This window comes from Gorilla gorilla, chromosome 11 (assembly GCF_029281585.2).
Source record: "Gorilla gorilla gorilla isolate KB3781 chromosome 11, NHGRI_mGorGor1-v2.1_pri, whole genome shotgun sequence".
NCBI lineage: Eukaryota > Metazoa > Chordata > Mammalia > Primates > Hominidae > Gorilla > Gorilla gorilla.
In genome coordinates, this window is record NC_073235.2 from 54,292,366 (window position 1) to 54,313,521 (window position 21,156).

Genomic DNA, 21,156 nt, shown 5'->3' on the forward strand with positions numbered 1-21,156 from the left:
TATAAATTGAACACCTGTTACATACCAGGCACTGTGTTCAGCACAGAGAGATATAATTGCCATCCTGGGGCTTACATTCTAGCGGAGGGGACAAACACAACATTCAAGTCAGCATGTCACTGGGGCTGACTCCTCTCTCCCTGCTTTTTTCCCTTTTTTCTTCTGTTTACTATCAACTATGCTCATGAATGTTCGCTTTAATAATATTCATTTTAAATGACTGAACTTTTCTCAGATTTTAAAAGAAATCAACTATGCAAACTGATCATTATTTGTCAGGCTCATTTCCAATTCTAACATTCAGAAATACAAGATAGAGAGCTCTCTATAAATTGACCAAGTGCCAGAAAAGTTTCCTAGAGAAGATCAGCACAATCTTTCTGTCATTTGTACAATGCAGCTGTCATACCTTTTCAATTACCACGTGGATCCCAGTCTTTCCAACACTGAATCTGTATGTTTAGAGAATAAACCAGAATAAAAACACTGACAACACAGAGGTGTGAATAGTAATTATAATTAACCCTTTCTAAAAGAAAAGGTATATGTAATAGTACATAATAGAGTAACAACTGTAACTCAAGTCTTTTTTTTTCCTTTTTACTCAAAGCATAAACCAGACACAATACGTTATACCAGATTAACATGCAACTTAAAAAGAGGTTAATGTACATATTAAGCATGGAAATTCACCAGTAAAATCTTATTTGTCATTTTACCCCCACTACCTTGACATTATTCTTCCATTTCATAATCAACAAGGTTCTACTTCTGGTCACCTGATAAATGCCTTGCATTCCTGGAGCTTGACATTTCAGTCAATTATGGACACAAGAACAATGTTACAAGCATAAAGAAAAAATGCATCTACGAAACAGCTGACTGCACTGCTTTCAATGGAAAGGTCCCCACTCCAACCTGCCCACTCCCTCCCTTTTCTCAGCACAAACATAAATATCCCCCAGTCATTCATGAAGCTGTGTTGTCAAAAAGGTCCTGAAGCATTATTTCCCTAAACACCTAACACATCAGCACTGACCAAATAAAAACCACCCAAGCACTCTAAAATTCTCACTTTTTCAAACATTCCTTGTGTGTAAAATTTTCTAAGCATACAGAGAAACACAAGTTCACAAAATGATAAAAAGATGAGACAAAATTTCTGCCTCTTCTTGAATGCAAATCTTGAGTCAAAACCTTTTATTGTTTTGGAAATTCAAATACAAGAAACCTAAGGTTTTCTTATTTGCTTGTCAATATGCATAGAGCCCAACTGGCAGGGATGGAGAGGGGAGGGGGGAAGGTGTTATACAAACAGACTAGGTGGAACCCATTTTTACCTAGGCTTCTCTAGGACAATATGATAAACAAGGAAGATTAGTATCTACTAGAAGAATTTGTCATATTTAAAATCAATATGATTAGTAAAATGTATTTTAAGTACAAATTAAAATGATTAGTATACATTTCTCTCATCTCTAGCAACCAAGAGAGCCCTCATTAGACATAGCTGCCTCCTCAATGCTGTTTATCTTGGACATTAGCCTAAAAAAATATCTTTAAAAGTGCTTTGCAGGTATCACCTCATCTCATGGAACCATAGAGGGATCTAAGAAAAGGCTACTCCAATCTAAAGGACTATTTTCAAGCAAAAATAGAGGAATTCTGTGTATCATCAATGAAAGAAGTTTAGGGGAAGGGTATAGTACATATTACAATAATTTAAAATCATATGCACATTTCACTTTCCATGCACGATGATTTTAACATGAAACAATGTAACTATACATCACTGAAAATACAATCAAGCTTTGCCCCAGAACTTACAGCTACTCTCTATAGTCAGTTAAGAAAAACCCTGGAAGAATATATGATAAATGTATTCAGATTCTATTAGTTTTATTTGTAAGCAGAATCTAAACAAAGAGGAGGAATTTGGGCACATATACACATGCACAAATGAAATGGTTCAACATCTAAATGATATGACACAAAATTACCACTATGAGAATCAAGAGGCTACTCTTATGCAAGCAACAAACTTTTACTTATGATTTCAAACACACAGTTTAATTTTCTGTTAAAACTGTTTTAAAAAACAGTACTAGGGTTCAGTTTTCTAGTCTCGGCATGAACTAATGCCAGGGACCTATTTGAATTAGGAAAGAGACAAAATGGTGTGACTCGTGCTTCATTACATCATGGTTTGTTGAGGGTTAGGTGAATATCTTCCATTTCAAGACTTTTTATTTAGGCCAGGCGCAGTGGCTCACACCTGTAATCCCACCACTTTAGGAGGTTGAGGTGGGCAGATTACAAGGTCAGGAGATTGAGACCATCCTGGCTAACACGGTGAAACCCCGTCTCTACTAAAAATACAAAAAATTAGCCGGGCGTAGTGGCAGGCGCCTGCAGTCCCAGCTACTTGGGAGGCTGAGGCAGGACAACCGGCGTGAACCCAGGAGGCAGAGGTTGCAGTGAGCCGAGATCGCGCCACTGCACTCCAGCCTGGACGACAAAGTGAGACACTGTCTAAAAAAAAAAAAAAAAAAAAAAGACTTTGTATTCAAATAAAGCACAAATTGTGACAGAAATCCTCTAGGCTGTGTCATCAGTTAAGACAAGCCATACGATACCATAGAAAATACATATAATTTATTAGATGGGCTTAAAATCAACACAAATCCATTTTTAGGCACTTCTTGAGTACAGACTATGGGAATTTTCTACCAAAGAACAAGATATCTAGCAAGCAACAGCATAAAGATTTAAACTTTAGTTTTCAGAACAATATACAAGGGCTAGACATTGATAAGAAATACTGCATAACTAATCCAAGTGTATCCTGGAACATTTCTTCACAATTTGACAGGACTTTAGGGTTAACTAGAAAGTTACTTTTTAGCATCCAAAATTGTAATTTCTGGCTTTCTTTCCTTTTTACTCTATTATCGTGGTCTTAAAATAATCTATCACACATTCTTTGAGGGAGCATGATATACAAGTTTTATTTTTGTGTAAGTGGAGCTTCAAAGACATATTTCTCTATCTGCATTTACAGTCAATGCATGACAAGTGATTATTTCGATGTCTTTAAAGCCCATTTCAACAGGTTTATTTTTTAAGGATAGGCTTTTCATTACTAACTCCTTTAGACATCTAATGTTTATCTCTGTTTTGTAAGTAAACATGAAAAAAAAAATGGGATGTGGGCAATAGTTTCAAGAATGCCCTTAGGTTATAGACTACATATAAATTTGGTTTGGCATCTTTTTCCAAATCAAACTGAACTGGTATTCTGTGAAACATAACCATTCTTGGTAGTGGGAAGATAATACACATAAAACTTAATCCTGCCCATGCCTAACTAGTAGCTCGCGGAAGTGGCAGAGTCTGGGTATTTCTCCTATCTTTCTGAATCTACTTCCCAACATGTGAAGTTAAATTAAGAAGCATGAAAATGTTAAATATAATTTAAAGAATTCTAATATTGGCATCTATATGCTATACACACTGCAAGCTGGTCTTCTGATGGACTCCACATCTCTGATAATGCTCTCTAATGAGCAAAGTCCAAATCACTACCTCAAGCCAGTGGTGAGAAGATAGCAAGGAACTAGAAAAGCTACATAGAAACTACTGGTTTGGAAACCATTGTCTATAACAATAGTTACAAAGAAAGTTTAGAATAACCTCCTGGACAGAGATCTCTTCACTAATAGTAAATGAAGATACAGGAGAGCAAAGGATACCTGAGCTTTGGGGAAGCTGACCTTGAAAGCAATGAGGTCCAGATTACATTTGGAGAGTGGGAGAGGTCAAAGTTACGAGGAGAAACTTGTCTCTACCCAGCCTTGAAAAAGTGATTGATGACAAGATACAACTGGGCAGTTGAGAGAAGACTGGAGTTTGGAGATAACCGATGATGTGGTATTATCTCCTGTATACAAAGCAGAGCCTATTACACGTACATTCCCAAAAATGCCTCCAGAGAAAACTAGAAAGTTGTCTATAGATTTTCTATTTATACTAATATAAACAGGTTTGGAGGTTGTCTGTACTGTATGTGGTTGCTGTAGTGACAGCAAGAAATGTAAGGTGCCTATACAAGAGGGGACAATAGAGTCCTATTTCTAGGCGTCTTAATACTATATGCTGAGACAAAAAGGAAAACAATGTCAGGGACTTCATGCCTTTGCTCAAGCTCTGTGCATTTCTCTGGGTCTCAAATGACCTACTAGGCACTTTTTAAAGGCCAGAAAATAAAAACTCTTCTTCCCTCTATTTCATCCCATGCTTCTAAAGTCACTTCCACTGCCTATATTAAAAATGCCAGCCATCAGTGCTAAAGCACTTTTATATTCTTAAGGCAAAATGTCATATAAGAAAATGAATCCCCTATCCACTTCCCCACTATAACCCCTATACAACCTGCCTTCGTTGTATCCTTTGCCCATTATGAGGACCAAGAGGTACTGGGAAGATAAAGAGAACTGAAAATTTCAAACAAGAACCCTCTATATAATGTGTAAGATGTACTTTTACAGATGCTATTATGATAAAATTAAACATATTCAAATGCTTATAGCATATGGTTACTTTTGCCCAGATATCAAAAGAAGTTACATGACTTTCAAAATTAGTATCAAAAACAGGATATTTAAATCCAGCCACATGTACAGAACTATGAATCTTTGTTCTTCTCAGAGCTGAACACAATGACTCCACGAGACGTTTTCACTCAGAAGTGGCATATTAAAAACCCAAAAGCATCTCCCTCTGCTTAATTCCACCTAAACTACATACAAATTGCCAATATGACTTTTCACCAGCTTCTCCATCTTATTTGAAAATAATACTGTTAAAATGATTTTGACATTTTCATATATAAATTTATTTTTTTCCCAACTGTAATTCTGGTTTTATGTACAAGTACACAAGTACCACCTTATTTTTAATGTTTACCTTGAAGGGTAGAAAACAAAATCATGTTTTATAAATGTGGTATAAAATTGCACATCTTCTCATGATGTCATGTCAATAATCCACTACACTAAACCAACTGTAACAAGGTAGTACATGCTTTAAACATCCAATTAAGAATAAATCTGAGCCAACACCTTGATGATGACAAGGGAATGTGCTGATATCGTGTTAAACTGATGTGGCAGTAATCTAAGGGACTAAGCACATGATTATTCAAATTAAAAAATAAAAAGGACAAAAGGTGTGGATTTTCTGGGCTACATCACATAATATTTGTCTGGCGAAACCATAATACAGATTTGGGTAAAGGGGATTTTTAATAGATAACAAGTAATTCTTTATAGTGATTTGAGAAAGTATGAGAACATATGGGAAAAGCTTAGTAATTTAAGATTTACTTTTGTAAAACCATGTGGACAAATATTAAATGTTATGCTTGCATTTTGAACACTATAAATATAAAACATAAAACATCCAATGTTAAATACTGATCTCCCATGCCTGACCTGGATTTAGATATTGAGTATTTCCCATTTTAAAGAAAGAAACTTTCAAAGTTTTGTCAATACTTAAAGTATATACTATTATTCCTCACCAAAATCTTCATGAAATTTAAAAGGCTGATATTGAAGGTAGTTTTTTTTTCTCAAATATGCTAAAACATGTGAGTTTGGATTAACCTTCAGATTTTCAAGGCATGAAAGATACATAAATAGAGTACCCAAGAATATGTTTTAACACATTTAGGATAAGTTTGTTTACAGTTGTGACAGGAATACCTTTGACTTTCAGACACTGAAAAAGTATACCCTAAGCAAACATAAAAGGTGTTTTGGGTCAAGTTACTTCTTAGTACAAATAATACATTGTATCAATCAATTTTTAAGCCAAATTCTTAAAATCATTCAAAAAACACTTGCATTTTATAATTGTCAATGCATTTATGTAATAGAAGATACAACAAAATTTAGAAATAAAAAAATCTCATACTATATTCCAAGTACCAAAATTAGAAGAAATTTGCAAATTAAGAAATTATCAATGTTGCTCAGAAACATGCCTTACTTTTACTCTGAAATTCACTTTAACTGCTTGACATATAATTTAATAGTTAAAAATAATATAGCTAAGTTGTTTAATAGTATTCATAGAATGCTACTTTTCTGGGTAGACATGTTTCACAAAACAGTTTTCAATTAATGCTGAGCATTCATTTGATAATTTTAATCATAATTTGATTCACTGATTAATGGATTAATAATTTATTCAGTAATGTAGATGCCATAAGAACCACTGAAAGGAATAATCTGATAGTTGCTCATTGTACAATCCTGCCTATTAGTAATATTAAGCCAAGAATCTGCTAGCTTTCCCACTCTGTTGAATTACATGTTTCCATGTGTGTGATTTTGGTCAACAACAAAAAATCGATACACAATGTCATGCTTTTTCCTTTTCCTTTTTGTTTAAACGAGCAGCTCAGCGATTTGGGAGGTTGGTTAGTACAATACAGAGAACACAGAGAGAAAGTATAAAATGGCACTGAACACTAATGCCAATACTTATCTCATTGTGGTTATAACGAAGGATATTATTATTTGTGTTATTTTTGTCTGGAACATAAATCAATGCCATTAACTTGAACTTGAGGTATATACACAATACACACACAACCTTAAGCAAAATACTTTTCGTAAGTAACATTACATTTTAAAATATTGGAAACATTCGAATATCTGTGCTGATTTGTATTTTGACTTAATGGAACAAGAAGAAAATAACATTCAACTAGGGAGGGTTAAACTGATAATAAAGCTCTTAAAATTCAAAATGTCTTCCTCTCCCTTTGTACTTACCATAGGCTACACAATGTCCTGAGAGGATTCATTATGAGAAAAATGTCAATCACAGCTTCAATAACTTACTTTGGAAAAAACTAATGAGAAAGCAAACCGGAAGGTGAGACTTCATCTTTGTTTTCAAATAAGTGGTCTTAATTTTTCTTCTTATAGAAAAAGTTTAAATCAGTTTATTATAAATATATCTAAACCATTAATTTTTGCAGCTTTCAGGTAAAGTCCAGCACTTCATTTATACAAAATCTATGAGAAGAGGTCAGTAGAGATCATCTAATCTTAAGTCGTGACATCATCCATTCAAGTCCTTGGCACAATCTATAAAGAAAACAAAATCATTTGATTAAATTCTGAACTAAGAAGCTATGAGCAGCAAACTATGAACAGCAAACTAAAAGACAGTATTTTTCATTTAGCTAAATAACAAAGATTTAAAAATCAATAATATTCAGTGCTTGGGCTGCTGCAGTGAAGCCATATTCTCATACACAATACATCTGTGCTTTTTTTGTCTTTCCTCTTTTTTAGACAGGGTCTCACTCTGTCACCCAGGCTGGAGTGCAATGGCACAATCAATGGCAGCCGTGACCTCCTGGGCTCAAGCGATCTCCCCACCTCAGCTTCCCCAGCAGCAGGGACTACAGGCGTGTGCCACCACACCCAGCTAATACATCTGTGCTCTTTTGGTTCAGTTATATCTCTAGCGCCCAGAACGATGTCTGACACTTTAAAAAAGCTTTATAATTATACAATGAGTGCCCACAGAAAGCAACATATGTCAAAAATATATCTGGCAATACGTATCAAAATTATTTAAAATATCAATACTCTGCATCCTTTTTTCTACTTCTAGAAATGTATCCCAAAAAAGAAAATCAGACATAAACACAGACTTACATACAAAACTGTTCATTAAAGTACTTTTAATAGGAAAATAATTTTTGTCTAAAAATACAGAAAAAAAAAATTACAAGACATTTGCATGATGAAATATTCAAAATTTTCCTTTAAAAAATGATTTCATAATTCTCATCACCAGGAAATGGAGGAAATAAAACCATTTTATAATAGGATAAAACACTCATGATATAAATGAAAAATGGCAGGATATTCAATAAAATATATATTGTAGTTATTAAAACAAAGTATACACATAATGTTACATAAATATTATAAAATGTAAGTATGTAAAACTTTTGAAGGCAATAAAATTTCTTATCAGTAACATCAGTTATCACTGAACAACTGGTAATTGAACATAACCCAAAATATAGAAAACGATGTTCACTGTGGGAAAAGAAACTAAAAGTTGAGCAAGAGAGAAATGGTTGTACACATTAAGTTACAATCAAATGAAGAACTGTTGTAAGTATTAACTATTATCTATGACAAGCTTTTGCAGACATAAAAAACTATGTTACAATATTAAATTTTTTTCAATTCAGATTTCTGTTAAGTATGAGTCTAATAACGTAAAAGAAGACACAAATAGAAAAAAGATGGCAATGAGCTAAATAAATGGTTGTTTTGGGGTGATTGTCCCATACTTTTCTCCTGTGACTAGATTCATTACTTTTAAACTACTGATAGGAAACAGTACACAAAAATAATAGATGAAGAGATTGTTTAACTCCAAACTGATAAATGAACAGTAGTTACCTAATAGCAAACTAGAAACTGACTTAATATCCATTCTCTTAATTAATCTTTACAACACTGAGATCAGAATCCTTCCAGTGTTACAGAGGAAACCCAGGGTTGGCAATGTTAGCAAATGGGAAAAGTAGGAGTCAAATGAAGCCACACACTGAAGTTTTTGATCTCCAATCCACTGAATCAAAAAACGCTAATCAATACTAAAACCAATAATTTAGATCAAGGTAGCTGAACTATAAAAGAAAAACAGAACATTTCTCTCAAAACCAAGCTCATCTATTACTTTCCTATTTTTAAAACAAAATTGCTTTACCTCTTTTTAAAATGAAATTGAGTTAATATCTATACTAATGATACATTTTCCATACAATTATCAAAGTATATAAATTAAATCTTATGTCAATCCTAGATGACGTGTCTTTATTGCCAAATATTATAAATCCATGCTTTTGCTTGACAAAGATATATATATTAGACTATTTGACAAAAAAATACTTAACATATTTTTACTTAAATGAATACATGGATAAATGGTATTATCTGTGATTTTTTTAATGAACAGTTTTTTTTTTAATTAAAAAACCTTTTTTAAGGTTCTAATTATGCTCTTCCAAATGTCAGTAATAGTGCCTTCTATTAAGATTTGGCTTCAATAATTCATTATATTTGGTTCACCCTTCATCGTGGTCTTGAAAGGAAAACACTTTCTCCCACTTGAGCTAATTCATCTATACCCCATGCTTTTGTCCTTTCCTAACACCTCAAGAACCTCAACCCCAAACTTAAGACCTCTATTTGGAATTCATCGCTTATTTCTTTTTTCCTCTGCTTTTAAATGCAATTATGCATCATTTAATGACAGGGATACATTATGAGAAATGTGTCAGGTGATTTCATCATTGTGTGAACATCATAGAGTGTACTTACACAAACCTAGATGGTATAGCCTAGTATGCACCTAGGCTCTGTGCTATACAACCTGTTGCTCCCAGGCTACACACCTATACAGCATGTTACTGTACTAAATTCTGTAGGTAACCATAACCCAATAGTAAGAACTTTTGTACTGAAACATATCTAAAAATAGAACAGTTATTGTAAACATATAGTATTTTAATTTTACGGGACCACTGTCATATATGTGGTCTATCACTGACCAAAACTTCATTATAGGGTGCATGACTATATATACAGATGCAGCATATTTTGGAAAAACAGCAACAAAAATTGTACTTTAGTTTGGTTCTCCTTGTAGCTTTTTATCCTATTTCCAACCTCCTCTATTTTATCTTTCCTTCCTCTTCTTGCCACACTCTAGAGTTTACAAAGCTATTTTTGCATCCTAAAATCTACCTCCTCTTTAAACTACACTTACCTCATGCCCACTTTCCCAATGCACAGAATTTGTTCTGACAGACTGGTTGAATGTGCTCATTTGTTGTTAATTCAATGGCATCCTCTCCATCTTCCTGGTCCTTGACCTTAGATTTGACAAAGCTGACCACACCACTTCCTTCTTGAAATACTTTCATCTCTGGGTGCTAGACAGGGCAAATTTCTACTATAGGCACACACTTCTCTTCCAACACCTATCATTCCAGAACCAAGGACCATCATTGCTACACTCTCTCCAATTCCCCCAATCCTTCTTTTGTTTAAGTGCATCAGTTCCAACAGTAAATAACCCCAAAGTAGTCTCAGACATGAATTCTCTTTGATTTCAGCTTCTTTATGCATAAAATATCACTTAAAAACAATTACTCTGTAGGACTGTTATGGGGATTAAATGAAGCACTATATGGAAAACACTCCAGACACAGGACATGCTCAGCACGTGTCAGGTCTTCAGTTCCACTATCATCGTAAAATGTATTTCCTAACTTCTCCAGCTCTCACTGATACTCCCATTTCTCTGAGCTCCTATAGCAATTATAACAGCTACATGCTTACATGTTCAGTAGGTTTATGTGTATTATGTTTATGTTGTTTTACTATTTACAGAACCACCCTAAAAAGCCTCTGATTATAGACATGAACTACAGCTTACGTCTGTCCCTTACGATGTTTTATACACAATAGCCTTAAATATTTAGGAGTTTAAAGAAGATATACATGTTTCTAAGCAAAACACATGTTCGATAACATTTAAGAGGAAGACGTCTTACCCCTCGCCAGTTAGAGCACAGCATGCCTGGATATGCCACTGGTGATCTTTAATAGAAGTTAGCTTCAAAAACTGGGAGATTTCTGCTACAGTCATGCATTCTTTAACATCTTGTTTATTAGCAAAAATCAGCAATCCAGCTTTTCTTAGGTCCTATTAAAGCAAATAAAACTGTAAAGGCCAATACATTTTCCACATATTTTTCAACTTAATTAACAGAATCTTTTTCACAATCTTAGTAAACAAGAATTTCTCAACTATGTGACATAAAAGCATCTCAGTGCCTAGGCTCATAACACATTTTTTACACTTGTATGTGTTTACATATTTCTTATAGTCTCAGACAACAATTTTTTATGGTCCTAAGTGCTGTATTTAACAGTCATGTTTCCCAGTATATATACCACCCACCCCCTAAATCCAAAATTAGGCTTAAATGGCTAAGAACTACCTTTTAGCCTAATACTTGAGAGCTCTCCAAAATTTTATCTTGCCTATACTTTTCTGCTTTACCTCACATCACTCCTATATAAGTACTCTGCTGTAATTAGCAACCTATCCTACTGCTCTCTAAACAGTTTTGGGCACTGCCATCTCTATGTTGTTCAAATCATTTCTCTTGAATGTATTTCCTTCCCTCCAACCTCCTAAACCAGCCTTTCCCAATCAGGATTCCACAAGAGAATTAAGCTCCACAGAAAACGATGAGTGACTACATTGCAAATCTCCCAATAATGTACACACCTAGTACCTTCTAGCTGCATAGGAAATAAATGAATTCATTACAATGTATGCCTTAAAACCTTAGGGCTTAATTCTCAGTTGAAGTTCTATCCTAAACCAATCCTATTCACCCTAATTTCTGTCACTGTATATGAAGATTTCTTAGATTTGAATATGTAATACGGCCATCTTGGAGTGGCATTAAACTTATCAAGTTTCCCCAATTAGAAGTTCTATCACTTCAATGCTATGACTCAGAGGCAAGTTCTTTAAGCTTTCTGAATTTGTTCCTCTTATCTTTTACCGAGTATCTGGTCTGAGCAAGACACCTACTGCATTAACCCTTTTCCGAATGTAATTGTGCACACTCCAAATAACTGGTATAATGTTTTACTCACTAAACAGGCCAAAAGTTCTTAGTCTCTTCCTGCCCCACTCCTCTCTACCTGCCAGTTTTAAAGCCAGGGACTTCCTTGATAATCTGTTCAAAATCACAGACCTTTCCCCCCAAAACACACATATGCATATACACAAAATTTTTTTAAGTTTATGTACAATTTGAGGGTGTTAATAAATACCCTAAATTCCCTACATGGATACTGGGCCAAGAATCCATGAAGGATGTACTCAATTAGCAAGTGAAACCCTCATAAAATTCTGTCTGTTATATATTAAGAGATATAAAATTAAGGTTTTGGTGCCACACTTGCAAGTTTTCACAACTGTTGAATGGCATTTGTCTTCTTAGGGATTTTACCGAGATATTTTGGTTTCAATAATGTGTGCATGTGTTTGAATAAATAAAATCTTCAGCAGATACAAAATGACTTTTGTTAGAATACAGTTTCGATGATTCTTTCTGATGCAAATAAAAACATTAGTAGTATATTTGTATTTCTTATTTGGTTAAAGAAGTTATGTAAAATATTTTACATAACAATCAAGACTGACTTTAATTACAGTGCCCTCTGCAGGATGGCAGCTATTAATGCTACCACCGTTTATATAGTTATCTCAATAAGTATGGTCAGAAAGGAATACTGCTACAATGTTTGCAATTTTAAGATTTCATGTTCAACTAGTTTCACCTATATTTCAGTTCACCTGCCTATATCAAAGGCAAAAAACTTGAAGAGATAAAGTATAACTTGTATACATATAGTCATTATCAAGGATATACAGTAAATATTTTTTCTTTTCTCCTAAACAGAAAATGAAACCATTCATCAGCCAGGTGCGGTGGCTCACACCTGTAATCCCAGCACTTTGGAAGGCCGAGGTGGGTGGATCTCTTGAAGCCAGGAGTTTGAAACCAGCCTGGCCAACATGGCGAAACCCCGTTTCAACTGAAAATATAAAAATCAGCAAGGTGTAGTGGTGCACACCTGTACTCTCAACTACTTGGGAGGCTGAGGGATGAGAATAGCTTGAACCCAAGAGGTGGAGGTTGCAGCGAGCAAAGATAGCGCCACTGCACTCCAGCCTGGGCAACAGAGTGAGACTCTGTCTCAAAAAAACACAAAGAAACCATTATCAATAGTTGTTATGTGGCTGAGTCAATAAGTAGATGGACTTTCCATGGGATTTAATTCCTAACTTCCTATCTTCTCAGTTTCAGTACATCTTGCTAGTGTGTGCTGAAGTCTTATATAGGTCAAGTTTGCTAATGTTGACATGTTGAAGGAACAACCTTCTGACAAATACTTGGCACAAGTTAGGACACACAGTTTATATTATTATAAGTAATCTGTATTCACTCTTAATGATGAAATTATTTGTAGAAGCCCCTGAACTGAAAATTGAAAAACACAAAAAACAAAGCCATTTAATAAAAGGTCTCCAAATACCTTACATCAGTTTTTCTAGATCTAAAAGGTTCAAACTTTAATTTAGAGTTCTTGACTTTTAAGAAGTTATTTTATCAATTTTTAAACATTTAGAAAGAGAAGAAAATCTTCATTTGCTTTTTATTATATAACCTCAAAACCAAATATGTATCTATTAGAACAGTAGAAAATAGATATATTAAATTAAGGCTGTTCATCAACGTGACTTAACAAGAGGTCAAAGTATAAGGTGAACAATGGTGATCTTTTGTACATAAACCATTTCAAACACTTTAAAACCACTTCTGCTACAAACTTCTAGTCTAAGATATATTTTAGTTTTATCAAGGAGATGAATAACAGCAATTGCAAGACACATTTACTTAGCATCTTCTATATACCATATATAGTTGTCAATTTGTTTCTTAAAACTTCATTTGGGGACCGGGCGCTCACACCTGTAATCCCAGCACTTTGGGAGGCTGAGGTGGGCAGATCACCTGAGGTCAGGAGTTTGAGACCAGCCTGGCCAACATGGTAAAACCCCATCTCTACTAAAAATATAAAAAAATTAGCTGGGCGTGGTGGTGGGCGCCTGTAATCTCAGCTACTCTGGAGGCTGAGGCAGGAGAATTGCTTGAACCCAGAAGATGGAGGTTGCAGTGAGCTGATACAGTGCCACTGCACTCCGGCCTGGGCAACAGAGTGAGACTCTGTATCAAAACAACAACAACAACAAAAAAACTTCATTTGTGAAGGTAACTCCTAGAAGTTGAGTCATTCTGAATAAAATTTCAGACTTTGGTGTTTGGAACCATTTTAAAATTAATGAGTTCTAAAGTTGTACACTTCATGTATGATAAAACTTTGAAAATTATTTTAAAATTTTTACAGTTTTGTATTTTGTAATAATGTAAAGAATCATTATCAGTGATGACAATAAGATTTTGTTGATTTATGTAGTATGTAAGAAACATCCAACTAACATCATGTCTATATTTATTTTTCACTCACACATTCTCACTCTTTGATCCATTTGTCTCTCTGCAGAACTCTGCCTCTTTGGCTCTTCTTGACCCTACTGAGTAGCTTGCTCAAACTCCCAACTTCATCTGTAATTCCTTTCTTCTCTGGTCATCTCCTCATTCAGTCTCCTTTCACTTTCCAACTAGGCCCTACTTATGTCTTCTTTTTACTTCTGCTAATAAAGAGTCTGAATGAGAATACTCAAGTTCAAAACCTGGCTCTTAAACAGCTAGTCAAGTCACATAACCTTTCTGGGCCCCAGTGTAGTCACCCATAACAGATAACGTTAAGTGACCTATGTAAGTTAACGCCCCCAGCTAGTAAAAATCAAAGACTTTGAACCCTACTACTGGGCTCTTCATATACTGATCCTGCTGCATATTGGCCAATTAGAGTAAAAATCAGATAGGGAGACTACCTGTTAACAAAGTAGAAGATATAGCCCAGAGACAAATAACATTTGTATCAGTTTTTCTTTTTCCAAAGTCTTCATAAAACCACCCTTTGGAATAAACTGAAAAATGCTGCATTTTTGCAAAATAGGAATTTGAAAAGAAAAAAAAAAAAACAAAAAAAAAACCTTTGTCTTCTGCCTCTTTTACGGCTTATTGCTTGTATCCCAACTAGCAATGAATCTGGCGAATGAACACAGAATGGCAAGATGTATTTCTGTAAATCTCCAGGAGGTTTAAACACAGCTGCCGGCATTACAGTCCAAAATAGGAAAAGGTGCAAGATCTTGGTGGTCATAAGGAAATGAGGAACCTCAATTTACAAAACTACTTTACTAGCTTAGGTTCCCTAAAGCCCTGAAAGGTTGCCTGAAATACACAAAATTCTTAAAGCAAATCTCAAAAGCAAATCATCAAATCAATAATAAAATTAACATAAAACTTCACTACAAAGATATCCCTGTTTTCCTAAGCTTTGCAAAAAATTCCACTGAAATAAAAAACTATATATATCTAAATATTAACTTTTCTATTCCTATCTATAAATGAGTTGAGAAAGTAGCATCTGCAATAAGATATCCAAAAATAATCAGTTTTACTAAATACTATATAAACACTGTAATGTTATAGTTATCAAGTTGACTATATTATTCAGTTTTTTAAATTTATGTTACCGTAATATTTTTCTATTTAAAAAACTTTAATTTTTAAATCTATTTTTATTTCTACTTATTTATTTTTAATTTTATTTTTTGAGACAAGGTCTCACTCTGTCACTCAGGCTGAAGTGCAGTGGCAAGAACAGCTCACTGTAGCCTTGACTTCCTGGGCTCAAGCGATCTACTCGCCTCAGTCTCACGAGTAGCTGGGACTACAGGTGCATGCCACCACACCTGGCTAATTTTGTTTATTTTTCGTAGAGATGGGGTCTTGCCATGTTGCTCAGCTGGTCTTGAACTCTTGGGCTCAAGCGATCCCCCCACCTCAGTCTCCTAAAGTGCTGTGATTACAGGAGTGAGCCACTGTGCCCGGCAGGTTATTTTTCAAGGACTAAGAAAATGTGGCTAGTCATCTAGTTTTGTTTAGTCAAACGGACAATATCAGAGAAACCTAACAGCAATTACACTTAAATATTAGTCTGCTGAGTAACAATCAAGAATTGCTAAGCACCCAGGTACTTTAAAATCTCATTTCCAATGATAATCCTCTGTATAATTAATCTATTCAAAATGCAAAATGAAAGCCACTTATAGAAATTACTTTTGCCCAGGAAAATTGTGAAACCAAATGTATCTAGGATAAGTGAAATAAAGTTCTGCAACTTACTCCATAATCTTTCTGCTGCTTCTGGATACACTTCCAAACTGGGAGATGTCAGAGTAATTGAGCAGTGTGGCCAGCAAATAACTAATTATTTTTAAAAATTTGAAATTGATAGCACCCTCATGAGAAACTAGAAAACAAAATATCGATTCCCATACCCTTCCCCATATCTAATGTAAAAAGACTACTTACTTACCTCATGCGCTAACATTTTATAGAGTTCTTCTCTAGTTACAGAAATCCTCTCTCTGTCTGTACTGTCCACAACAACTATTACAAACTAAAATAATTACAAAAAAATTATTAGTGATTATACAATTTGGTATCTGTAAAATTTATAATGTGTTTATTTGACATACAGGCTATTAATATCAAGAAATTGGAATCTTATGGTATTGTTGGAAAATCAGAGCTACCTATACATTGTGAAGCCAAAAGGTCTGATCGATTTTAATATATTTACTAATTTTTAAGAGAAAAGAGAATATGATATTAACATTCTAACTAATATATATAACGCATGTCTGTTTTCTAAACTAGTATCTTGAATGCTAATGGACCTATATCCATCTATTTGCACTACAAATCAGCAAGAAAAACATGCAATATGATCCTGAATTTATTACTTCCAGGTAGATATTATTTATTAATATCAATCTGAACACCTAAAAGGGCATGGGTATGAGAGTAAAGTAATGTGACAAGATAAAGAAATCAATTAAAAAAAAATTCAACCAACTGAAAGAATAAATCTCTATCTAAAAACAAGCTCTCTTCCTTACATAAGTATCACCTGCTACCTGCAAGCACAAACCCTTCATAAACTGATGATGACACTGGTATCAGAAGGTGCGATGAAAGACTTGTGATTGTTGTGCAGGACTGAGCTCCACCGCAGCTCTTCCTCAACTCCGTGAGCACCCAAAAGCAAGAGATCAGCAGGAACAGACGGAGATTTAACTTACTGACTTTATGATAGCATTTATGATGCCCAAGTTGGTTCTGACTGCCTATTAGTAACATGCACTATTTATTTTTTGGACCTAGATCTTAATTTTTAAATAAACTATTATGATTTTCTGGATCTTTTCAATTCTTCAGACTTCATCAACCAAAAGGCAGATGTATGAGAGAACTGCTACTTTACCTCTCCTCTCACTTGACAGCTTACTGATAGGTGGCTTTATCACTGTAAGGCCCATTTTATTCCAAGGTATTTTAATAAAACTGTTAATTTTCAGGCTGTTGGCATGAATGTGAAACCTATAGCATTATGTATACAGTAGCATATATACCTTTTTAATCATACATAACTTCCCTTATAAAAAAATGATTAAATGCCTAATGCAGTGTTAGGAAATCAAGTTGTTAGATACACTTAATGGTTTCTTAATGACTTAAAAGTCAGCTTTATATACATATAAACCATGCTTTATTAACTTGTAATAATGAACACTACAAAAACAATGGTCAGTTTTTTAATTCACAGGTCTATGCAACGAAGCACTCAAATGTCAAAGGTCTGAAATTTCCTTTGGGAAATAATGTGTAAATAAAAAGATATGATTATGTCTAAAATGCCTTATAATCAAAAGAAAAACAATTATTTAATGTGCAATTGTGTTTTGTAAAAGAAAATAGTAAAACTGGCTAGGATTCACACCATCAAAACCCTCTCATTTGGTGAGATAACTCAGTCAAACATAAATAGAGAGAAACGAAATTATAAACTATGAGATGGAAGTCATTAAAAAAAAACTATTAAAGACAAGTTCTGAGATCAATACACAATCAGAACATAATTAACCACCAATTCTCCCTACAGAGGTTCAATGATAGTGGACATATTGAACAATGACCTTGGAATAGGAAATCAGATTTTACTCTGCTTAAACTCTCTATGTATTAACATACTGTGATATTCCAAAAAGATTAACTATAAGGACTCAAATCTAGATGTTTTCCAAGCATTCTGTTTATAGAATTTTAAATATTGTAAGAAACATTACCTCTGTGTTAGTATAGTAAGTGTTCCAGGAAGAACGAAGAGATTCTTGGCCACCAATATCCCACATTAGGAAACGTGTATTATTAATCACTATCTCTTCTACATTACTTCCTATTGTAGGAGATGTATGTACAACTTCATTCATAGAACTGGGGAAAAAAGTTTATATACATTACAATTAGCAAGGAAGCTAACTTGCTTGAACAATTTTTTAATCAAGGACAAATCAGCATGACCTCCTTTTATAATTTATACCTAAATATCTTTTTCCCACTAGTTTACAACATGAGTGAGGGTTTAAACAGGGCTGGAACTAGGTCGTAGGCTATCTGGCATATACTAGGTCATTCCAGGAAACTTTATAGTTTCTACTTTCTTTTTTTAAATGTTACCCAGGCCGGAGTGCAGTGGTGTGATCATACATAATCAGTGGCAGGAGGTTCACTGCAGCCCTGACCTCCTGAATAGGATCAAGCAATCTTCCCACCTCAGTCTCCTGAGTAGCTGGAACTACAGGTGTGCACCACTACGTCCAGCTAATTTTAAAATATATATATATTCATATATATCTTATAAAGAGATGGCATCTCACTATGTGACCCAAGCGGTTTCTCAAAGTCCTGGCTTTAAGCGATCCTCCCACCTCTGCCACCCAAAGTGTTGGGATAAAGGCATGAGGCACCGCACCTGGCCATATTTTTCTACTTTCTACAAACAAAAGAGCTTTAGCACAAAACAAGTGGACAACTCAATGCCAACTATATGCTCAATATCATATAAATTTCTTGCTTTCTACTAACTATTGCTGAGATCTGGCTCCAGGTTTATAGCCAACCTGCCTTCTTACAGGGCAACTTAGGTTTCATGTAATTTCTTACTGCATTCATTGATCGACTATCACCCAGGCCAAAAAAGTAACTAGAAATAAAATAATTTTTAAGATAGTTAATACTTACAATTGGTAAAGAATGGTAGTTTTCCCTGCATTATCCAGCCCAACAATGATAACTTTGTGCTCTGAAAGAGAGAAAACACCAGTGATTTTTTTTCAAAAAAGGAAAAAAAAGATTAATTATAGAAAAAAATATACTCTGTATTTCACCCTTCTATCTATGGCATAATTCAGTGCATGGCACTTTATACTTTCTCAGAAGTCAAAAGAACATCCTAGCAAGACCAGCAGAAGTGTGCCATTATACTCGCCTTCCCCATCGCCATTATTCTAGAGACAACTCTCATCTTTCCAACCACCTCTCTAGGAAGCCATGGCACTACATTTCCTCTATTCCTAGGCAAGCCTACTCTCAGTAAAGTAGACCAAACATAATCACAATTTACAAATGACTTAAAGTATAAATGTTTCACATTGGATTACATCAATGAGGTTCTAACTGGAACTTAAGGCATCAACTGGGTGCATGTGTGTGGAGTGGAGTGAATGGGAAGGAAAAAAGTCAGTTTTTTAAATGGGTAATTGTAAATTATGAGTACCTTAAAACCACAGGGCCACTGTAACATGATAAACAAATCTAAGAACCTATGGCTATGGTGGCAGCGACTCCCTCCCCCCATTTGGCTTCTGTGGCACCAGTTTCTCCAAGTTTTCTTCCTGTCTCTAGTCATTCATTTTTTTTCAATGACTCCTCTTCCTTGAGTCTTCTCTCAGACATTCACGTTCCCCAGATGTTTTCTTGCACCCTCTTCACATTTCAGCCAGGCATTTGTAAGACCCATCTATTTCCAGCCTGTCCGAAAGCAATTCCCAAAGACAGCACAGCATGTGGAAGAAGCTAGTGTCCAAGATGGCCTCTGGATAGTCATGCCCTTATGTAGCCGCCTCCTCTTGAATCTGGGCTGGCCCTGTGACTTTTAACCCACAGATGCAGCAGAAATGACCAGACGTGATTTCTGAGCCTAAATCATCAGAAACATTGCAGTTGCTGCCTGGCTGTCTTGGACAAGTCCTCCTAGGGTAAGTCAGATACTATACAGCAAGCCCAAGACTGCTGTGCCATTTAATGAGTAAGCCCAAGTTGATCATGTGGTGAGACCCTGTTGAAAGGGATGACCAGTCAGCCCCTATCTCTTCCAGCCATTCTAGCTGAGATGACAGACAGACAAATAAAGAAGCCATCTTGGACATGCAGCCTGGTTGAACCTACAGAGTACTCTAATTTTAGCTGCTATCTGACTGCAACCAAAGGAGACTCCCCAAGGTAGAACTTCCTAGCTGAGCTTAGTCAACACGTAAGAAACATGAAAAATAATAAATCATTGCCTTAAGTCATAAAATTAAAGAATAGCTTATTACACAGAAACAGATAACTGAAGGAGATATTAATGGTATCATATGACCTTGAGCAAATGACTTTTATTATTTCTCTGACCTTAAGTTTCTTCATTGTAAGATAGGGGAAATACCACCTATCACTTGGGGTTGTTTAACAATTAAAATAGCACACAGCAGTGCCTAGCACTGAAGAGGAGAGAGTTCTTAACCTGTTTTGCTAGCCCAGAAAAAGATAAAAATTCACTAGAAACCGTACTTCAAATTTTGAATTTTGATCTTTTCCAAGGCTAGTGATATCTAGTACGACACTCTCAAGACACTGGGCAGTAGCAGTGAGCTGCAGCTCCCAGTCGGCCATTCAATAATGAGGGTAAACAACCAATACTGCATAATAGTATACGCTGTGCTATCAAATGGTTTTGCCCAACTGGAGGCTAATGTCTGTGTATTGAGCACATTTAAGGTAGGCTAGGCTAAGCTATGATGTTCAGCAGGTTAGGTGTAATAAATGTGTTTTGACTTAAGTTACTTTCAACTTACAAAAAGTTTATTGGCACATAACTACATCATAAGTTGAAGGGCATCTATAAACTAAAGTTCAAGTCACTCTCCCTACACAAGCTGCACATATGTTCACAGCAAACATTTCTCTACAGCTACTCATGGTATCACTAAATGCCGGAATTATCCTAATTCTCCATTTAGGGAATTAGACCAATCCTTTAAAGTCTAGCTTTCCATGTAGAATCACTTTCTCCTGCTTTCCCACACTACCTCTACTCTAGCACTTATCCTAATTATTTACATGTGCACTAATCTCCGCTTAATGAGGCATCTTCAACTGTA

At 35.1% G+C, this 21,156-nt stretch overlaps 1 protein-coding gene across 2 annotated transcripts in view; it reads right to left on the minus strand.

The window, feature by feature from the left end:
* Window positions 1-2,638: 2,638 nt before the first annotated feature.
* ARL5A (ARF like GTPase 5A) overlaps window positions 2,639-21,156 on the minus strand; it is a 29,745-nt gene continuing 11,227 nt past the window's right edge. For both annotated transcript variants that reach the window (XM_004032646.5, XM_055380870.2), the window contains exons 2-6: window positions 18,977-19,037; window positions 18,022-18,169; window positions 16,209-16,292; window positions 10,664-10,815; window positions 2,639-7,160 (exon numbers count right to left, since the gene is read on the minus strand). In XM_004032646.5, the coding sequence (XP_004032694.1) occupies window positions 7,112-7,160; window positions 10,664-10,815; window positions 16,209-16,292; window positions 18,022-18,169; window positions 18,977-19,037 (494 nt within the window). In that variant the 3' untranslated portion in view covers window positions 2,639-7,111. The remainder of the gene's footprint in view (window positions 7,161-10,663; window positions 10,816-16,208; window positions 16,293-18,021; window positions 18,170-18,976; window positions 19,038-21,156) is intronic.